We start from the raw sequence: 21891 nt of genomic DNA, 5'->3' as shown, positions 1-21891 counted from the left end.
AACTACCCACTTACCTTAACCCAAACCTTAACCCTAAGTTCTGTCACTATCGCACACTAACCTCACTCGCTCCCTAACCCTAACTCACTTAAATCCACCCTAACCCTCATGTCCACTCAATCGCACATGCACCTAACCCGAGCCCTAACTCACCTAAATCACCCTAACACTCACATCCACACAATCGCACACTTACCTGAATCCGACCGGTAACTTTCCACCATAACACTGAAAATACCGAAGCAACAGAAACAGACAACCGAATTCTTTCCCTAGGAAAAAATTCGAGTTTCTGCTGCTTCGATATTTTGCAGTTTCACGAAAATAAGTTCGCTCATTCAGCGTTCACTTTTTTAAGCGTTTGAGGATATAATATAGACCCACTTTTTCATATAGTACTGCATTTTATTTATTTTTGTTTCTCACTGAATATTAATTGAACTGAAAATTGTGGCTCTCTCTCTCTACAGTTAGTATCCACCCCCTACCCTGTTGTTGTTTTGGTGTTAATCTTGGTGGCTTTGAAATTGCACACCCCTCTTTTAAATTTGTACTTGGATACGCCTTCTGGGCCCATCTCATTTGCTCACTAAACCGAGTGCAGTGAGATCATATTCTGATTTCAGGCACTCCTACTGTGTACAAAGAGAGCATTTGGGAAGGAGAAAAAAAAATTCTAAGCTTGTTTCCTGCCTTTCCTGTAAGTAGTCTAGTCCACATACAGATTTGCTGTATCCAGGACTATTTGTAAGCTTCTGAGCCCCCAAGCCTTTCTGTGTTGAAGAGAAGCCTTCTAGCTTAATTTTGTTTCTTAGAACTAGCCAGTTTTTTAGTTTCAGCACTCAAATCTGTTTCTTTGAGCTCAGCACTTGTTCAAAACTCGTAAGCACTAAATAAACTACAAATTACTACAGCATTCAACTTTCCTCACTTATCTAGAGGAAAGCAGTTTTTAGTACTTAATAAATAAGCATCTATCCAGGCATGTCTAAGGGTCAGCTCCTGGTGTTTTCTCCTGTCTACCTGATGAATCTGGGCATCTTGGGTCAATGCAGCAATTGCCTCATGTACACAGACAACCCTCTCCTCCTACCACCCAACACTACAGCCTGTGAGAGATGCACTTATATAGCCAAACTGGAAGCAAAGTTCTCTTCACCCAAGACTGGACTAGACAGTCAAGAGGAGAAGGTAAACACTTGCACCACACCACACTCATCACATAGTCCCTCAAAACCTACACCACCAAAACACACACATAGAAACACAAAACACACACCTACATTCGCGGAGGCTCTCAATAAAAATCTGCCTAAGCAGCAGGGACCTCCAAAGCAGAAACGCAAGCAAACTCCATCCCCCCAACACAACCCAAATGACACATAGCCCACATACTCAGTGTGCCACTCAACCAATGCTCATAAGGCATAACATATCCAACACTAGTCATAGGTGACTGTATAGTTAGGCACACTGATGTTCCAGTCACCAGGCTAAACAAGCAGAAAGTTACTGTCAGCTGCCTGTTGGGTGCCAGGATCTGCCACATAACGCACACACTCAGATCACTCCACAACAAGTACAGATATGACTCTGTCATTGTCCATGTTGGTATGAATGACCTGAGACGTACCTCCCTGGACTACATGAAAAGAGAGATGGAGAAGCTCTCCGATCTTTTAGCCCAGGCAGGTATGACCCTGGCCCTGAGTAGCATCGTGCCATCACCCAGAATGATACCACAGTACAAGGACAAAATGATTGACTTCAACAATTGCCTAAGCTTCTGGTGTCATTCTAAGGGGATCCAGTATTTGTCTGCCTGGAATGACATGATAGACAGACCACTATGCTTTGCCAGAGATGGCCTGCACCTGTCGCCCTTGGGATTCCGGATACTGGCTAATGCTCTTGCCACCCCTATAATGCCTTTTTTAGGCAAGGTTCAAATGACAAATTCACCACTGTAACCGGTACAAGCAAGCAAAATCTGAGGGTAATGCTACTCAATGCTAGAAGTCTAAACCTCAAAATGCACTCACTCGAGGCACTCCTTAAAATGGAGAACACCAACATCTGTTCAGTGACAGAGACCTGGTTCAAAGCTCCAGAGAGCACCCCTGCATTACCAGGCTATAATTCATACCACACCTTTTGGCCACCTAACCTGGACCGAAGCACTAAAGGCGGAGGCGTGTTCATATTCATTAAGGATATCCACACCTCCAGGCTATTTGCCCAGCATAATGCATCCGAGATTATCCAAGTGCAACTAACTCTGGACAAGACCGCAATCCAAATTGTAGCTTGCTACAGACCCCCCCCCCCCCCACCATGCCCCAGGATTCCCACTCCTCATTTCTTGATGCACTGGAAAATATTAGGGTACAACCCAACACCCTAATAATGGGCGATTTCAACTACCCCATCAGTAACTGGGAAAACTACTCATGTACCAACTCTTGCTCAACGTTTTCTGGAATACATAAATTCCAATGCCCTGGATCAATATATTCACACCCCCACCAGGGGCAAGTAGTATCCTAGACCTGGTCATTACCAACATGGGTGACCGGTGTTCCACACCAGAGGTCAGTTCCTCGTTTATCAGATCCAACCACGAGCTAATCACCCTAGACATCCACATCCCACCCCCATTAGGGAAACCACCATAAAAAACTTCTCCAAAGCCAACTTCACGCTTCTAAAGACAGACGTGGCAAACTTCATGACACCCATGCAGACGGACAGTAGAGGTGCGACTGCTGAATCTTACACTAGTGTACTTTATAAGCACTTGCATGAGTGCATGGATCGTGCTATCCTCCAAAAAAAGGAAGCCAATCTGGTGGTCCTCTGCCATAAACAAACAATACAACAGAAGAAAGAAACTGTTGCAAAAAAGAGGTAAAATCCCATGACTGGAGGAACTCCCTGGTCAGCCTCAGTAAGAAGCTGAGATCCCGCATAAAATCCTCCAAAGCTAGTTACAAAAATAAAATTGCCACTGACTCTAAAGACAACCACAAAGCATTCTATGGCTGTGTCAAGAATCTCAGTGGCAACACTCAGATCTGCTCTGAGTTGCAGCACAATGGCACTAAATATACAGAACCAACTGATTCATAAGTTCATAGATAGGTACTAGGCTATCGGCCCTGGGGCCTATACATGCCCAATCAAAAAGGTACCCTGGCTTTTGCCACCCAAGAAAATTATTTTTCTGTGCCACTGTTGAGCAGAGCCACAGAGGTGATCCCCGGGGTGAATTTCCTATTTCCCATCCAGTCATCAAGATTTTTCTTGAAGGGTGCTAATGAGGAGTTTTGTTTGATATGTATAGGTTGTTTATTCCAGAGTATGGGATATTGCCAACATCCTGGCAGATAGTTTCAGTGCTAACTTTACCCCCCTCTCACCCCCTAGAGGGCCCATCTCTATACTGGAAGGATGCAAAGTTCCTGCAATCTCGGCTGCACAGGTAAAAAAACACTCTCTCCAAAGTCAAGAACACAGCATCCATGGGACCTGACAATATCCCAGGCTGCGTTCTACACGAACTACAGAATGAACTGGCACCCCACGTAAGTACCATGTTCAATCATAGCCTCACCTCAGGCTTTGTGCCCACTGAATGGCGCACCGCAACGGTTATCCCACTCCACAAAGGGGGAGTCATGGACGGACCCCGGGAACTACCACCCCATTAGCCTGACGAGCCTGGTCTGCATGGCCATGGAACGTATCATCATGGAACTCATAAACAAAGACATTGCTAATCTCCAAACTCTGGACTCCACCCAGTTCGGGTTTGTAAAAGGCAGATCATGCCTCCTAAACCTGATAGACTTCTTTGAAGCAGTCACCAAAGCCATAGATGAGGGTAAGGTGGTTCACACAGCCTATCTAGATCTCGCCAAGGCTTTCGACACCATCCCCCACTCTGGAATTCTAGATAAACTCACTAAACTAGGTATAAATCCCTGTGTCACAAGATAGGTTGCCAACTGGCTCACGGACAGAACCCACACTGTGAAAGTAGCAGAATCCAAATCTGACTTCAGACCAGTGACAAGTGGAGTACCACAGGGTTCAGTCCTGGGTCCTCTCCTGTTTATCTTCCTCTCTGAAGTACAGGCTAACACAGAAGGTCTTTGGCTAACGAAGGTTGCAGATGACTGCAAACTAGGAGCCATAATCGAAACTCCTAACTATGTGGACATCCTACAGAAAGGCCTCACTGAGACAGATGCCTGTTGTCAAAGCCATGGCCTGAAGCTCAGTGCCAAAAAGTGCATTGTCATCCCCTTTGGTAAAAACTCTGTACCCATGAACTACCACATAGGCGGTAGTCTACTTAACACCGAAAGTATGATGAGACCTTGGGACACAGGTGGACAGTAGCCTCTCCTTTGATAATCACATCGCCACAGTGGTCAGGAAATCTTCTACATGGCACACCTCATCACAAAAGGTTTCTCATCCAGAAAAAGAGGTAATTGTTCCCCTCTACTCATCACTCATTAGACCCATTATAGAGTACAACACTCCATTTGGTATGTACCTCACAAGACATCTACAGCAAGTGGAAAGGCCACAGAAGTACCTCACAAAGAGGATTACTGGCCTCAAACAGATGCCCTACGCAGACCGTCTAAAAAAACTCCAACCTTACAATGTCGCATATCACCTACTCAGAGGTGATTTCTGCCTAACATACAAAGCTATGTCAAACCCAGAGCTGTTGGGACATGCTCCACTTAAAGAAATCCAAATCCCTCCGAGCTACACGCTGTAGGGACCTAAACCTTGTCACCACAATAAACAGAACATGTTGGAGGGATAGATTCCTGTCCTAGAGACTTCCCATACTCTGGAACAGACTACCTATCTATGTCAAACAGAGCTCCTCCTTCAAGAAAAATCTTGATTGGATGGGAAATGGGAAATTCACCCCAGGGATCACTTCTGTGGCTCTGCTCGAGAGGGGCACAGGAAAATTTTCTTGGGTGGCGAAAGCCAGGGTACCTTTTTAGCTAGACTTATATAGGCCCTAGGGCCAATAGCCTAGTACCTACCTATGAACCTAAATGATGCACTCACCCATAATTTCTAAGGGTTTTAGTCTAAACTATTCCTTGATTTCAGCTGAACTTTGAGATAAGGGAGGTATACTTCATGGGAACTTCCTGAGGATTTTGTACCACCTTATCTTCAGATGATCAAGCAGTAGCACTTAATCAAATAGCATGATTATAGTGATTTCTCTTTTGAGCCTCCTGGCAATGGATCAGTGGTATATGGGACTTGGGATCCTCTTCCATGGGCTGGCCTTCAGACCCACATGATCCAGAAAGTCCCTTTCAGAAATAGTCTTACTTGTTGTCCTGTGCTATATGCCAAGCATTTGTACATCTTTTCGGAGCTAGAAATGAAATTGCTGGATTGTACCATTAGGAATCTAGGTATAAAGCCCTATCGACCCCATCACATATTGTTCCCCATTTCATGACACATTTGGCTGGAACACACTTCAATGCTATTTTCCAGTTCCTCAATAGTTAGTGCTGGTCTGTCATGCACTTGCCCCTACATGACTCACATCCATGTGTGGCCTTGGGACATGGTTTCCCTCACCAATTGGCTTTTATTTTGAATTGAAGGATTTTGATGCCCCCATTTCTCAGATGAGAACAGCCTTATGAGATCCACTTCATTCACCTTGGATGGGACACTGCTTGATCGGCTTCTTGCCCTTGAAGAGCTCCTGGGGAAGAAGCCTTCATGAGCCCTGGGTCATCCATTGCTTCCTCCCTTTGAGCCATTCATTAGGAGTGTTAGAGTAACCTGGATTTACCCAGGCTCTGCTGTGTTAGCCCCAAAAAAGGCCATTGCTCTTCACAGGTTGCAGCCTGAATGGACAGGTGACTTAAAAGCATTTTAGTAATGACTCCTGTATTGTAGTTTTGGCCCAGTAGAGGTCAACAGATACCACAGCAGTATCTTGCTACCTTGCCAGCAGGTAACAAATCCAGCACGTGAGAGAGAGGTTGCAAGAAATTGTATCCCATATTTAAAAATCCGCCAATCATTTTTAAAAGAACATTGGGTAATCCCGTCAGTACCTCATAGTGTAACTTTATATGCTACAAAGAATTTTAATGGTTGTTAGTCTCAATAAGTGTTTCTTGAAAGTGTAATTGCACTGGGCTTTTTCTAATATAAAAAAGAAAGAGACAGATCACCTTCATGCAGCTGGTAAGCTTCTGAGTATAAGAAGAGTCATGCTAATTTTGTCATGATAGTTGAAGAATTTTAGGCCTTTAATTTTCTTGTTTAGAAATTTCTGGGTTTCTTCCATTTGAGTGGTATGATTGGAGTTGTATGTTCCAAATGTGACATATTCGATGGTGGGTCTGTTAAGAGGAGAGTACACTGGTAGGATGACTTTGTATCTTGGAGGTATTCCTTGCAGTTAACTGAGCCAGATAGGATTTCCAGACTATGGTGGAAACATTGTGATCGAATGAGAGTATATTGTCCCCATAAGTACCCAGCTCTCTCATGACCATATCTGCCAGAAGAGGAGTACTATTTATAATGTGAGGCTGGAGCAGTTTTTTTTCTTTCTCTAAGCATTACTACTTTGCACTTTTTGCATTTAACTTGATTGTCTTCAGTACAACAGGTATATACATATTCCAACACTTGATGGTGTTTAATATCAGTAGATGAGAAGATAATTGTGTCTCAATTTGCACTCATTATCAAACTTGGCCGGACATGGGATTTTGGCTTAGATGTCTGGGAACAAGAGACTAAACGAGCATATCCAGAATGCCAAGTGCCAGATACTGACACACTAGATGGCACTGCCCTAGCTGGTGTGGCTGATAAATGACATCGTCTAGCATATCACTGTTTGAGACTGCATATAAATTTCATTCTGGATGTTTGCCACTTTCAGTAAATTGTGCTGCCTGTTTTTGCTCCTCTGCCCACAGTAAGGTTATCAGGATGCTACTTGTAGTGGCAGAGGCCTTGCAAAAGAAGAACCTCCATATGTTCCCAAGGTGTTGTAATTCTTTGGTGCTCCTCTCGTTGCAGGTGCTGGAAACTGAGAAATTCCATCTTTGAGCTTGATACGGGGAGAAATCTGATTATTTCCAGTGTACTTTCACTGCTGATCCAAGTAGGCTGTTTTTTCAACTAATTTTGGAACACAACAGGGGGTAGTGGCTTGGAACATTCCTGACTTGATGGTAGTAATATCTATGATGCTGTTCACATACCTGAATATGTTGACATTGAAGTAAATGGTGAGGTCCCAATTGCCGCAGTCTCTCCACTTGCTCTCAGATTTTTTTTTTTTTACAAGAAACTTTTATTGAATTATTATTTATGACATAGGCAATCATAATTCAGTTGCAAACATTATACGTTACTTGTAGTCTGTCATTGTCAGTCAAGCCGTACGTAACTCATTCAATTCCTGCCTTCCTTTAAAACTCATTCCTCCAAAACATTATTCTGCATGCATTTTTCCCCACAATTTTCATTTTTTCTATCTAATTTGCTCTTATCCTTTTCTAAAGATCCAACTTCCAGTTCTTTTACCTGCGTTACTGTATTCATTACTTCTAGTACAGTTGATTTAGACTTTGGTTTCCATTTTCTAGTAACTTCTTTTTTAGAAGCTGCCAGAATTAAACTCTGCAAAGCCTTACTATGTCTAGGCATTTCCAATTCTTACAGCTTGAAAAATAATTTTCTTAGTTATACCAATCTGCTCACCCAGTATTTCTGACAGAGCAGTCTGCAGGGAATTTTTAAAGTCTGCCAGCTCATATGCCCCCAGGTACCCATTTCTTAGTCATTACACCTTCAACATTTGCCATCTACCTGAGGAAAAATTCTTTATCGTCTGCTTGGGGTATAAAAATAGATATGCAAGCACTTCCAGGCAAAGATCCTAAATCTTCTAGACTTTGTTGTGTATTTGGGAGCCATACATATATCCTCCCATTGTTTCTTTGTGAATTGCTTATCCAGTCTCCATTCCCAATCCTTTCTAACCTCATCTGATTGAGTCCTATAGCTATCAGGCTGTATTTTTATTCCCTATTAATTATTCCTTTAACAGCAGCTGTTGTACTGGATTCTACCAGTGCTGGTCTTTTGCTTAGGTTCCCCCTATTTCTTTCTCTATCCCTACACTGTGATATCAGTCCTTGATATGAACGGTAATCTCTAGCCTGCTGTCAAAATGAATTCTTGGCCTTTTCCCATTTTTTACCTTTCCCCTCTAATTTTTTCCCCAATACCTTGGTTTCTTTGCCAGTTTTCTCCAGTAAATTCCAACCCTTCTTGCCTGTTCTCTGTACCTCTTAATTGCAGCCATCCCTACCGACAGAATCTCCTTTCTCCATTCCCATGTTGACTTAGTTCTTAGAAGTCTTTCTCCATAATAGAGAGAAAGATCTGATTCCATCATTTACTTCATAAAATGTTTCCCTTGAGGGCAGTTGTGCCATAGCCACTTGGATGTCTCCTCACACTTTTGCCAGGTATTGTTGCTTGTATTGTGAAACCAAGAGCTGAGGTCTCCTTTGGTACTTTAGAGCTCAGCCTTCACCTTTTGAAAATCTTCAGACTCCTGCATCCCACTTAGTTTTAATATTGTTTGTGATTCTTCCCAGTAATAGACCTGCCAAGAAAAGTCCCTAGTATCAGACATTAGATATTCTTTCCACAGTAATTGAATTGTGAGAGGATTGTCCTTGCTGTCTTCCCATCAGCCATGTGTGTGTCATGTACGCAGTAGCTGCTTTCAGTTCCCTGGCAGCTTTATTTTTGTGTTGTGGTTTCCTTCATTACTGTTCTTTTTACAGAAGTGTCCTTACTGAATGGTGGAGCTGAGTTAGCAGGCACCGGAACCACTGTCTATTGCTGCATGTAGCTGACCTTTGTTACTGCAGGAAGGGCTATATCAGTAAATAATCCAAACACAAGATGGCTATGTTCCTTTTTAAAATTAATTGAAGAGCTGTAATTTTTAATTTTTCTAATAGATCTTTTTTGTCTATCTCTGGGATGTCAGACTTTCTGCAGCATCCTCTCTTCAGTGCAAGATGAACAGTGTGCAGCCAGTCAGACCCTATTAGCTTACAAAAGTGACAGTGTCAGGAATGTGAGGTGAGCCTGTTATTTCAAGCAGGATACAGCAAAGTCTGCTGTCTCAGTTTTTAGTGTGTTTGTTGATCATTGTCTCTTCCTTGCATATTTCTTATAAAATTTATTAACTCTGTGAAAAAATTAGGCAGGAGTTTGGGGAGATGGTTGCTATTCTGTCTTCCTTTATCATTGCCTATATTGATGGGGTCATTGTCTTTTGTTGTAATTGGTGCATTGATGTAAGTTGGAGATGGAAAGAGGTGTCCAGTTGTGTAGTGTAATAAATCATTTTCTTTCTTTTTAAGAATTGCACATCAACTTAAAGCTGATTGTAGTAAATGGAAGGAAAGAGCCTATAAGCTTAAGGAGAGCAGATCAACTCATACTTTGTCAAGCAGTTACACCTCACATGACCGAGTGCCTATGTCTCCAAGAAGAGACCAAGAGACTGTGACTCCTAAGGAATTGGTCCCCTTTTCTCATAATGGACATTCCTCAGAAGAAACACCTACCTTCCAATCACCCAAAAGTAAAATATTTGATTCAAATCCCGAATCTCTAGCCAGGAGTGGTCCCACCAAGTTTTTTGATAACAGTGCACTTGGCAATATTCCAGGTATTTATGAAATTTTATTTTAACCATTTCACAGTAGTAATATTTCAGTAGCTGCATACTTTTTCTGTACACATGCATCTTGTCTGTTGCCTGTTCTTAGATTTCATGTGCACGTATCTACCAGTGTAACATTTAAGTGACTTTACCGCTTAGAAATATTGATTAGGTTTATACAGGCATTTGTTGAGCTGATATGTGGGCTAATCCAAAGTTGTTTTTATTCTGTGACCCATACATGAAGCACAATCAAATATAACTGTACAGATTGATGTGATTACTGGAAAAATTACTCTGTGTGTGTACATACATATATATATATATATATATATATATATATATATATATATATATATATATGGGTCTACCTGAAAACACCGACACGCGAAAACACAGACACCACAAAACCGAAAGTTCAAAAACATGAAACTTCACATGCCCAACAAACCACAATCCCGACAGTCAACAAACAAAACAAATCCCCTGTCCAAAATGCGCACACACAACACAAGCACACCAAAAACCTTACAAACTTACACTAAACCTTGCATACACAACTATCTATGCACTAACCTTAACCCAAACTGTAACCCTAAGGTCCGTCACTATCGCACACTCTCCTAACCCACGCCCTAACCCTAACTCACTTAACCCGTCCCTAACCCTAAAGTCTGTCACTATCGCACACTCACCTGACCCGTGCCCTAACCCTAACTCACTTAATCTGCCCCTAACCCTACAGTCAGTCACTATCGCACACTTACCTTAACATGTCGGTGTTCTCAGCGTCGGGATTTTCAACTGTTGATCATCTCCACTGTCTATCTTCTGGTGTTGGTGTTCTCGTCGGCGGCATTTAGGACTTTTGGCGTTTTCAGGTAGATCCATATATATATGTATATATGTATATATATATATATATATATATATATATATATATATATATATATATATATATATATACACACACACACACACACACACACATATAATGTGTATATATATATATATATATGTGTGTGTGTGTGTATATATATGCATGCGTGTGCGGGTCTACTTCAAAACATTGAAATCTCATAACATTGAAATTCAAAACATTGTGACCATGACCTCAAAAACAGAAAACTCAAAACAACGAAAATTCAGACCACTGAAAGTGTGCATTATTTATTTATTATTATTTATTTTACATTTGTTGACCGGGAGTAGTCCGACTGAGCAACAAATTGTCCTTTTTCAGCAGAGGCCCGGGGAGAAAAGCTCCAGAGAACAATTTTAAACTACAACAATATATTAATTAAACAATGCAGTAAAAACAAATGCAGAGGGGAAAAGTAAGAAAAAAACAGGTATTACAGAGATATTTTGTTGGAATTTACACATTTGAACAGTTATCAAGTATTTACTAATCAATAGAAATGCAGTTGATGTATATAAAAGGACATTCGGTAATCTTTGTATTTTTCAGAGATAGGATGCTATAGATCAAAGTTATGAAGGACATATAAGGGTGAGAAGATGAAGGTAAAGTATTGGTTTGCCAGAGTTCAGGTAGACAGTACAGTAGGAATAAAAGTGCTGAGAAGTATAGTAGTAAAAAGTTAAGAGGGACGGTCAGACATAGTGGATGAGTACAGTGGTGGGACTTGAGTGTTTTCATGTGTTCTTTGGCAGCTGCTTTGAATTGTTTCAATTTATTTATTAATCTTATTTGAAGTGGAAGCTTATTCCATGCTATGGTAGGATTATAACTATATAGGTTGCTTCCCATTTTTGTTGTAGGTTTATAGATAAATAGTAAGTCCTGGTCTGAGTTGTGGAGATATCTCGTTGGAGAATAGTTAGATATGAGGGAGGATAGTTTAGGGCAGTAACCAGGTTGATATATGATGGTGTATAATCTGAAACTGAGAGCGCAGAAGTAGGTTGGGTAGTTCCAGCTAGCTTAAGTATTTAAGTGAGACACAGTGATTAGTTTTATAAGTATGTTGGGCAGAGAATTTGGCTACTGTATTATAGGCTGAGTTTAGTTTTACTAGGAGTGAGGTGTTAAGGTTTGTGAATATTTGGGAACCATATAGTAGGGTGGGTAGGAGACAAGTGTGAGAGAGGGTTACTTTGGCTTTGGAAGTGAGGAACTTTCTATTTCTATACAGGAGACCTAATTTCTGATGGGTTTTCCTGATGCAATTATTTCTGGGTAAGTTGAATTTAAGTTGATCATCTATAGTGACACCTAGGAGTTTGAAGCTAGTTTCAGTTACAATTTGAGTGTTATTAACGGACAGTATAGTAAAGGTAGATTTAAGATGGGTAAGAGTTTTTGGAAGAAAGAGTAGTAGTTTAGTTTTTTTTTTTTTTTTTTTTTTTTGATTTAGGATTAGTTGGTTGTTAGTGAGTCAGGTCTCAACTGATGTAAAGGCAGCTTGAGTTGTGGTAATGAGATCAGAGTAACAGTCTGAGAGGGTAATCACAGCTGAATCATCTGCGTATTAAACTAGCGATGACTGAGAACAAGAGGTATAAAGTAGATTGGTAAAGATATTGAGTAGCAGTGGACCCAGTATGGATCCTTGGGAAACTCACATTTTTACAGGGAGGGGAGGAGAGAGTGCAGAGAGCCATTTCACTGATTGTAGTCTATCTGAGAGATAGCTAGAGAACCAAGTGACAGTTGCAGCAGACATTAAAATTACTCAGTTTAGTAAGAAGAGAGTGGGAGACGGTGTCAAACGCTTTAGGTAAATCTAGAAATAAACAGGAAGCAAGTTTATTGTTATCACGAGCCAAGGAAATAGAGTTGGTAAGTGAGATTAGGGCAGTACTAGTACTGTGCTTTGGGCGAAAACCATGCTGAGTGGGAGTAAGTAGATTTTCATGTAAGAGAGATTGTAGAGTTTGCTTGTGTATACATTTCTCAAGTAGCTTTGAGAGGGGTGACAAGATAGCTATAGGTCTAAAGTTAGAGATTTCTTGGGAATTTCCTCCTTTGTGGGTAGAAAGTGTATAGAATTTTTTACAGATAGTTGGAACACAAGACTCCGAGATGGAGCGGTTAATCAAGATAGATACAGGTAGAGCAATGATATTGGCTGCTAGTTAGAGGAAGTAAGACGGAATGTTATCTGCAGAAGATGAGCAAGGTTTTAGTTTGGTGAGTAGAGATTTGATTTAGTTAGTAGATAAAGGTTTTAGAGAGAAGAGTTTAGATGGATGTGAATCAGAGGGTAGAGAACACAGTGGTTTGTATCACTCACAGGGGAGGAGGAAGTATTAATCATTGTTACAGTGTCAATAAATAAGGTGTTAAAGTTAGTGGCAATGTCTTCAGGTGTTTTATTTGGGTACAACATAGAAAACTACAACGCACATGTAAATAACATCCCCTCCACCTATAACACCACCAAATTAAGAAACACACTTTTTATTATGTTTCCACCCCCCCCCCCCCAATGTGGGAGTCTCTGCCCCTCACACCCTTCCCCCCATAAATTAAATATACCAACTCCTAGATCCCCCTACAGTGGAAAAAAAGTTAATTTCATAACCCCACTGTAACATGATCACCATACAGAATGTTAACATATGAATGTGTTGCTTTCATGGAAGTTAAGTTAATGTTAAGTGCTGGGAGAAGAGAATAGGGGGGAAAGTGTTTATTTTGCCAATCTGTACGTGTTTTTAGGCCATACAGGTAAGTGATTTAGACATTGTTTACATTCTGTATGGTGATCACGATACAGTGAGGTTAGGAAATTAACTTTTTCCCACTGTAATGCGATCTTGGAGTTGGTATATTAAATTTACGGGGGGTGCAGGGGGGCTTGCCCCCTTGCAGAAACGTAGTAAAAAGTATGTTTGTTAGTTTAGTGGTGTTATAGGTCGAGGGGATGTTAATTACATGTACGTTGTAGTTTTCAGTCTTATGATGCAATGTTTCATTGTTCTACAGTTTCGTTGCTTTGGGTTTTCAGTGTTTTGGGGTTTCGATGTTATGGTCTCAGTGTTTTGAAGTTCACTGTTATGAGATTTCAATGTTTTGAAGTAGACCCGTGTGTGTGTATAAAATATTTAATATGGCAAGAGAAAATCCGCATAGTCCCTCAAAATTTCAGTAAGCCAAGTGTCACACACACAGTCCAAAAAAACAAACACTGTAAGAAACTTTCCACCAGGTGTTCTCAGTGGAATAATTATACAAATACTCTGCTCTGTGTTAATCATACTGTGAGAACTTCTGATATTCTTTGTAAATTACCAATTTATTAGTAATGCTCATAATATTTCTCTTATATTAATGTATGTATACACCTTAACTGTCCATTATGTACAGTACTGGCTGTTGTCTTGCTCCTCTTGTTTCTATGTTAATATTGCTTTCATATTTTATATTGTTATATTTATACTTGTATTGTGATTTTCTTTATTGGAGCTGTTGTTCTCCCGGGCCTCTGCTGAAAATAGGTTTCTGACCCCGTCAGACTTTCCCGGTCACCAAATGTCAAATAATTAAATAAAAATAATCACTTCTAAAAATGAGTTCTGGATCTGAGGTCTCCCGGGGGGGGGGGGGGGGGGGGGGGTTGCTCTACTTTGCAACTTGAATTGTGTACTGGAAAAACTGACCCAGTCAGCCTTAGAACCTGAAAACATGTTTCTACTCAAAAGTTTAACTTGGACGGTGGCCAAGGACAGGGTTAGCCCTTGACTGAATTAATTGATATAATATTGTCATCTTCATTCATTTCTCAGCTGTTGGGTTCAGATGCAGCTCTGCTGCTTCTTTCAGCTCATGGAACACTGAAACTCTTGAGCTCCTCCCTTTACCAATAATGCACTAGTCGCCTAACATAACTCAATTCTCATTTGCCGCCTTAGACATGGTCACTAATAACTCACAAACATCATATTACTGCTTTGAGTTAGGATTATTTCTTATATAATACCCTTTTTGCTCTTTCCTTCCTATTTTATAATACTTAATATCTTTAAAGCTAAAATCTTTTATACTCCTTTGTAGTCCAAGTATTTCTTAACCATCATTGTTGGTATTCCTTTCATACTTTTTAGTACCTTTATTACCATTGTTGGTATTTTCTAATTTCTCCTCTTCCTGTTCTAGTGTCTGTTTAAAACATTTTTTTCTTCGTAATTGTTTTTCCTTTTGAGCTATAGCTATATCCGAAAAACCTTCAGGTTTCAAAAAGTGCATAGCATGCAGCCATAAAATCCCAAATTCGTATGCACACTCTTAAGTGCATCTGTTGCTTAGGCCCATTTCATCTCAATTCAGATTGTAAGATATGCAGGTCATTTAATTCACAAGCTTTGATAGGAGAAATAAGTTAAATCTGATGTTGTCCTTTTTGTTCTTCCTCATTATTAGGTTACAGATCCGACCATCTAATCCAACTCAGACACATTTCTTAGAGTTGGATCCTAGTCTCGAGTTCCTCCCTCCACCCAAAATGCTCCATCATCTCTGTAGCTTCCTCAGATCTCGTTTGCCGCCTAGCTAGTTTGACGCATATTCCTGGTCTCAATTTTGGGTGATATGTTTAGTGGTTTTTGCCTCATACCTATTCTTACTTTTCTTTATTTCTTGTCTTGTTTACTATAGTCTCCTCCCTTCCCTTTCAGGTTTTGCAGGCGTTTGGGGACTAGTCAATGTGTTTGTATTTTCAACCTGCTTCTATCTCCACACGGTTGGCATTCTTGCCTTCTGCTTTTCCTTTTACTCAGTGTGTATTAAAAAGTTAATGTTCTGTAGTCCTATCTCTCCTTCATTCTTGCATATGGGATTGGAGCCGATCCTCGGCTCCACCTCGGCCTATTTACAAACTGGAAGTCTTCTAGTTTGCTTGTGGCTAGGTAGGTATCCCATGGTGCACCAGTACAATCTCCAGATCTTGTTTGCCGCGTTAACGAGTTTGGTTGTGCTTCTTTTTGGTTCTGGCTAAGTTTTTCAATTTATTTAAAGTTTATACAAAATTTTTAGACTTTTCTACTTAAACTGTTATTATGTCATTGTTTAGTCATAGTGTAGTTTGCAAGTTAGAGTAGTTAGCGTTTATAAGTGCACCATTTGTGTGCAATTTCTTTATTACATTGGCCTTTTGGCTTCATAGTATTGGTATCCTGTGTGCTGGTTTTCCGCTTGCTAAATTTGTTAGTGTTGTTAACAGAAGAGGTACTGTTTTCCTTGTTGAGTAAATTTGAAATTTACACTTTATTCCTTTTTGAGTGTGTGACGACTCTTATTATTGTTCCTTTCTCTAGGTCTGTTTTAGTTAGAAGATCTAGTTTTCCATTTCCTTTTCCTGCCCGGGCTAGGCCCATTTAAGTTAGGGAACTAGTCTTCATGGTGTCTTTCTCTTTCCTGCAGGGCTAGGCCAGTTTAAATTAGAGGACCTCGTCCTCTCCTTTTTCTTTGTGTGTGTGTGTGTGTGTGTGTGTGTGTGTGTGTGTGTGTGTGTGTGTGTGTGTGTGTGTGCGTGTGAGAGCGAGCTCATCTCTTTGAGAATGTCTAAAGAAAGCAAGGACCATAAGCCATCTGGCTTTAAGAAATGCATTAAATGCTCACAGAAGATGTCCATAATGAATGGCCACAGTAACTGCATTTACTGTTTGGGAGCCATCCACTTAAGGAAACTTGTTTATTTTGCCACTCTTTCAGCGCTAGGGTGTTGCAAGAAAGAAAAAATAAGCTCATCCTAAAAGGTCTTCTACAACCTTCCTTTGAGGAAGATCTGGCTAGCTCTTCCTCCTCTTCTAGATCTCGGGGATTTAAAAAGGAAAAGTCTAAGTCCTCTAAGAGGCCCTCCCCGGCACTGGCTGGTGTCTTGGAGCCACCCCTTAAAATTACTAAATCTGATAAGTCCACTGTCTCTTCGGCTCCACAGAGTTCGTTGCCGATTGAGAGTAGTACTGTGATTACAGGGTCGGCCCCAAGTAGCTTGGAGCCGACCTCTGAGATTATTTTACGGAGCCAGTGTATGGATCCTCTACCGGTCTCCCCTACATTGACGTCACAAATACTGCAGAGATCCTGTTCTACTCTGTCCTCCAGGTCTTCCAGGAGTTTATCTGAAGAAATTGTGGAGAGGGTAGTGCTGAGACTCTTGAAGTAATCTGCCTTACCAAAATTATTGTTGGCTCCGACCCAGTTGGTTCCAGAGCCACTTAAGTCCGTTAAGCCCCCTTCGGTCATTCCTCCTCTGAACCGTGCTGGCCTTTTGGAGCCGGAGTGTTTGTTACCTCTGGTGAAACCCTCGGCTCTAGCTCCCCCCGTGGCTGTTTCGGAGCAGAGTTCCGCTCCGACACTCTCGGTGCCATCTGTGGTGTCTAGGAGCCGAACCTATTCGGTTCCGAGTCTCCCTTTCTGCACGTTGGCGAGGGTGAGTTTGGATCCTACATATATCTCGGAGCCAGGGAGGTCTTCGGAGTTGGAGAGGTCGGCATTCAAGATGATGAGCATGCTGTCCCGATCTTCAGCTCCTACCAAGGGTACTGACAATCTTCTCCCCAAGGCACCTACTTTTGTCTCCGCTCCTACTCTCTCTGTGGACAGCAGAGATCCTCAGCCTCAGGAGCCACTGGTTGGTGGCCCCCACTCTTCCGAGACCTCCCCGGAATATCCTTCCGAGGAGCCCCCACGGAAGAGAACATGCAAGAGGAAGCATGTAGTCTCCCAGGATGAGTCTCTGATGTCTGACACAGACCTCGAGGAGTCAGAAGGGTCCCCCAAGTCGTCCTCTGATGATGTCTCCTTCATAGACATCTTGGAAATCCTTAAACAGAGGTGTGGCTGGCCCACTGTCACCCCTTCTGATGAGGAGTCAGTGTACCTGAAGGCTTTCGGGTCTCAACCTTTAGCCTGTTGGGTGTTTTCACCCTTTGACGAACTGATGGAGCTAGTTAGTCGAAAGTTGTGGGATACTCCTGATGCAGTGGAGCCAGTCCCCAGAAGACCAAATAAGTTTTTTTCTTCAACCCCAGAAAAGGATTTTTTGTCTAAAGGTGTTCCCGTAGATGCCATGGTGGCGGCGGCCACTAAGAAGGAGCTAGCAGAGACTACTTCTGTTCATCCGCCAAATAAGGAGTCTCGAACGATGGACAAATATGGGAAGTGTATCTTCTCTTCAGTGGCATTTACCCTTAGATCACTGAACTACCTTATACACTTCACGAGGCTTCAGAGAGATCTCCTTAAGGAGTTAGGAGATTCTCTACAAGGTACATGTACTGAGGGAGTCCCTGACAAGGTGTCTGCCCAGTTGTCCACCTATCGTCAACTCGTCCATGCGGCTTATTTCGTATGCAGCCGATGGAGCAAGTAGAGTAAGCGGGTTCAGAAATTGCCCTAAGGCATCATTCCTGGATGCGTTTGTGTAACGTTGCAGAACCGTTCAAGTCTATCTTTACTAACACCCTTCGAAGTTTCCTCATTGTTTGGACCCAAGGTAAAGGACACTCTCACCTGGTGCGAGCAAGAAGAAAAAACACTGCCTGCTGTGGGAGTACGTTTTACTGTACCCTCTAGACCATGTCCTAAGGGTCAGAGGAGCGGTAAGATGTGGTTCAAGAAGTCCCAGAGGTTTTTTCCAGGATGCACAGGATGACTTCTCCTTCAGAGGCAGAGGAGGAAATGGTAGACGTTGCCCTAGAGGCAGGGGCGGTCCGCAAAACCAGGGAGGTCCTGATTCCTTTTGGGGCTGGCCTTACCAGTGCACCTGATGTGGGGCCCGACTGTGCTTCTCTGGGGCCAGCCGGGGGTCGCATTTCTTTGTATCCAGAAGCCTGGCTGGGTATCACTCAAGACAAGTGGGTACAAGGAATTATTACCAGAGGTTATGTCATACCCTTTTCTCTTCCACCTTTTGTTCCCAAGAGGATCCCGGATGTTCCACCCAATCACAGGCAACTGTGGAGGTCAACAAGTTGCTGTCAAAGAGTCATTCAAACCATCCCAACAGACCAAATATGATCCGGAACTTACTCCAGATTCTTTAGTGCCAAAACGTACAGGGGACTGGAGGCCCATCTTGAACCTCAACAGATTGAATGAATCGGTGAAGAAGGACAAGTTCCGGATGGTAACACTGCAGTCTATACTCCCGTTATTAGGGAAAGACAATTGGATGTACTCAGTAGAGCTCCAGGATGCTTACTACCACATAAAAATGGACAGGGCGTCGAGGAGTCATCTATGCTTCTGGCTGGGAGCCAGTCATTACCAGTTTCGTGCTCTGTCCTTTGGTCTCACCACAGCCTCCCAGGGTGTTCAAGTGTATGGCGGTAGTGACAGCTCATCTGAGACATTAAGGATTCCAGGTGATTCCCTGTCTGGATGACTGGCTCTCGACTGCCCTCACCAGGCGTCTACTTCTTCAGACCAGGGACGCTACCATTCAGCTGTGTGCCCAGCTGGGAATTTCTATAAATTGGGAAAAATCTGCCTTATTGCCCTCTCAATCTGTGATTTTTATAGGCGCAGAGATAGACACAGTAGACATGTTGGCTCGACTTCCTGTAGAAAGGGAACAGAATCTGGTCCTTCAAATTCAGCGTCTTCTCCCCTTACGAAAGGTCAAAGCCAAGACTATTCCACAGCTTTTAGGGACCATGGCCTCCACCATATTGCTAGTGTCACTAGTCAGACTGCACATGGGGATTCTTCAGTGGCTCCTGTCGTCCCAATGGTCCTTTCAGCGCCTACCATTATCTCATCACATTCTGCTGACAGACTCTTGCAAGAAGGACCTCATTTGGTGGACTCTACCGAATCAGTTAACCACGGACACTCCATTTGTTCCTCACCAACCTGTTGCCACTGTGACCACGGATGCCTCACAGGGGGGGGGGGGGGGGCATTATCTAGGCAGGACTGTCCAAGGCACATGGCAAGATCACGAGGCTCACCTGCATCTAAGCATTCTAGAGATGAGGGCGGTGCTCCTGACGTTGCAATCACTTCACGACCTTCTGCCTCTAGGGACTATTGAAATACAATCAGACAACATGTTGGTAGTATAGTATATCAACAAACAAGGCAGAACCAGATCTTACCCACTCTGTCGAGAGGCCATTCGAGTTTAGAAATGGGTGATATCTTCCCTGCATTTTCTGGTGGCAACGCACATTCCAGGGACAACCAACATGATAGCCGACAAGCTCAGCCGGGCAATCCTTATCCCTCACGAGTGGTCTCTGAAACAAGAAACAGCGGAACAGATTTTCCGCACATGGGGACAGCCTTGCTGCGATCTCTTTGCCAGACCAATCAACGCCAAATGCAGCCGCTACTTCTCCCTCATCCCCCCTCCGGGGGAGTCACCTAGAGAGAGACTTGTTCACGATTGGCCCCTGGGTCTCCTTTATGCTTTTTCTCCCTTTCCTCTCATTCCCAAGGTTATTCAGAAAGCGAAACGGCTGGGAAGCAAACTGATCCTCATTGCTCCTTACTGGCCTCGTCCGGTTTGATTCCCCTTTCTTGGGCCTCTTCTCCTAGAATATCCTTGCATTCTGGACCCAGCTCCAGACCTGTTGACTCACATGTCAGATTTGCTTCACCCCTCCTTACACACTGTCAGTTTGACAGAGTGGCTGCTCTAGTTCCATCCCTAGTCAGGCTTCACGACTTCTCGCCCTTCTTGACTCATATCCTTACGTCTTCTCATAAACCTTCCAGTAGAAAACTATATTCCAGTAAATGGAGAAGATTCTCTATCTGGGCAGAGAAAATGAATGTTGATCCTTACACTGCCTCCATTCCAGTGGTTTTGGAATGCCTGTCTGAGCTTTTTCACCAGGGATCTGCTGCTGCCATTATCAGAGTTCAATTGGCAGCGATTTTCATCTAGGCTTTCAAGATTCTAATCTGATGTCGCATAGGTTGTGCAAAAGTTTCCTTAAAGGTGCCACTTTAAGACCCCCTTGCAAGAACCTGTGGCCTTATGGGATTTAAATTTTGTGTTATCCAAATTAACTTCTCCGCCCTTTGAGCCTTCCCATTCTTCCCCTTTGAAATTCCTGTCTTCCCAAGTCTTTGTTTCTGATGGCCATCACATTGGCCAGACAGGTGTTGAGATGTTATGTGGTCCTATCTTGCCTACATTCTTTCCTCACGGGTTCTCGGCTCCGACTCTGCCAACTTATTTTCTATCACGAAGTCTCTAATTGGCTGGGCTAACCCGGTATCCCAAGATGCACCTCGCCCTAGCCCCAGATCTCGTTTGTCGCTCATAGAGTTAGGGCGTGGTCTCACTTGGCTGTGGCGAAGTACCCTTTCTATACTTTCATAAGTATTTAGCAGTCTGTTTCTAGTAAAAAGCTATTTTAATAGCTAGTTTTCTTTGTTAGTGTACTGTGTGAGCGAGTTGTGGTTTTTCTTGTGTGGTGTCCCTCTTTTGGCGGGCTAGGCCCGTTTAAATTAGAGGACCTAGTCCTCTCTGGTGTGTGTTTGTGTAAAATTGTGTTTTTTGTTGGTCAGTAGTTAGATTCCTTGCTGCACCAAAGAAACGTTTAAATTAGAGTTTCTTTGGTTGTTCTTGGTTTGGTTTTTCCCGCCTTCCTTTCGTTTCTGTCGTTGTCTGTTGAGTGGGTGCTGTGTGCTATTATGTCTAAAGAGCAAAAAGAGCATAAACCCTCTGGGTTTAAGAAATGCTCTAAATGTGGCTACAAGATGCCCATCACAGATGGGCATTCTGTGTTTATTGTCTTGGTGCTATTCACCTGCAAGAGTCCTGCAGTTTTTGCCATGCTTTTAGCCCCAGGGTACTGCAGGAAAATAAAAATAAGTTGATTTTGAAGGGCCTGGTTAAACCTTCCTTTGAGGAGTCCTTAGACTCTTCTTCTAGTACTAAGTCTAAGACTTCCAAGGCCAAGAAAAGATCACCGGCTCCATCTGTCTCTTCGGAGCCCCCGGAGAAAGTTTTGAAAGTGGATACTGCCTCCTTGGCTCCATTGTCCTCGGGGCCGCAGGAGGTATCCGTTGTACTGGAGTCGACCTCGGCCCCAATATTATTGGAACAGATTCGGAGCCTGTCACCCAGTGTTAGGCCTGAGTCTCCGGGTAGGAGATCCCGATCTCCCTCGATTTCCTC

At 42.6% G+C, this 21891-nt stretch overlaps 1 protein-coding gene across 1 annotated transcript in view; it reads left to right on the top strand.

Annotated features, from left to right (window-relative positions):
- LOC122794835 (centromere-associated protein E-like) overlaps positions 1 to 21891 on the top strand; it is a 196574-nt gene that overhangs the window by 66225 nt on the left and 108458 nt on the right. Inside the window, exon 3 of the mRNA XM_044063441.1 lies at positions 9480 to 9790. Coding sequence (XP_043919376.1) covers positions 9480 to 9790 — 311 coding nt within the window. The remainder of the gene's footprint in view (positions 1 to 9479; positions 9791 to 21891) is intronic.

Source organism: Protopterus annectens, chromosome 2.part1 (genome assembly GCF_019279795.1).
Source record: "Protopterus annectens isolate FY-2018-M chromosome 2.part1, PAN1.0, whole genome shotgun sequence".
In the NCBI taxonomy this organism is placed as follows: domain Eukaryota; kingdom Metazoa; phylum Chordata; order Ceratodontiformes; family Protopteridae; genus Protopterus; species Protopterus annectens.
Note: the sequence above shows the minus strand (reverse complement) of the source record. Positions and strands in the feature narration are given on the sequence as shown.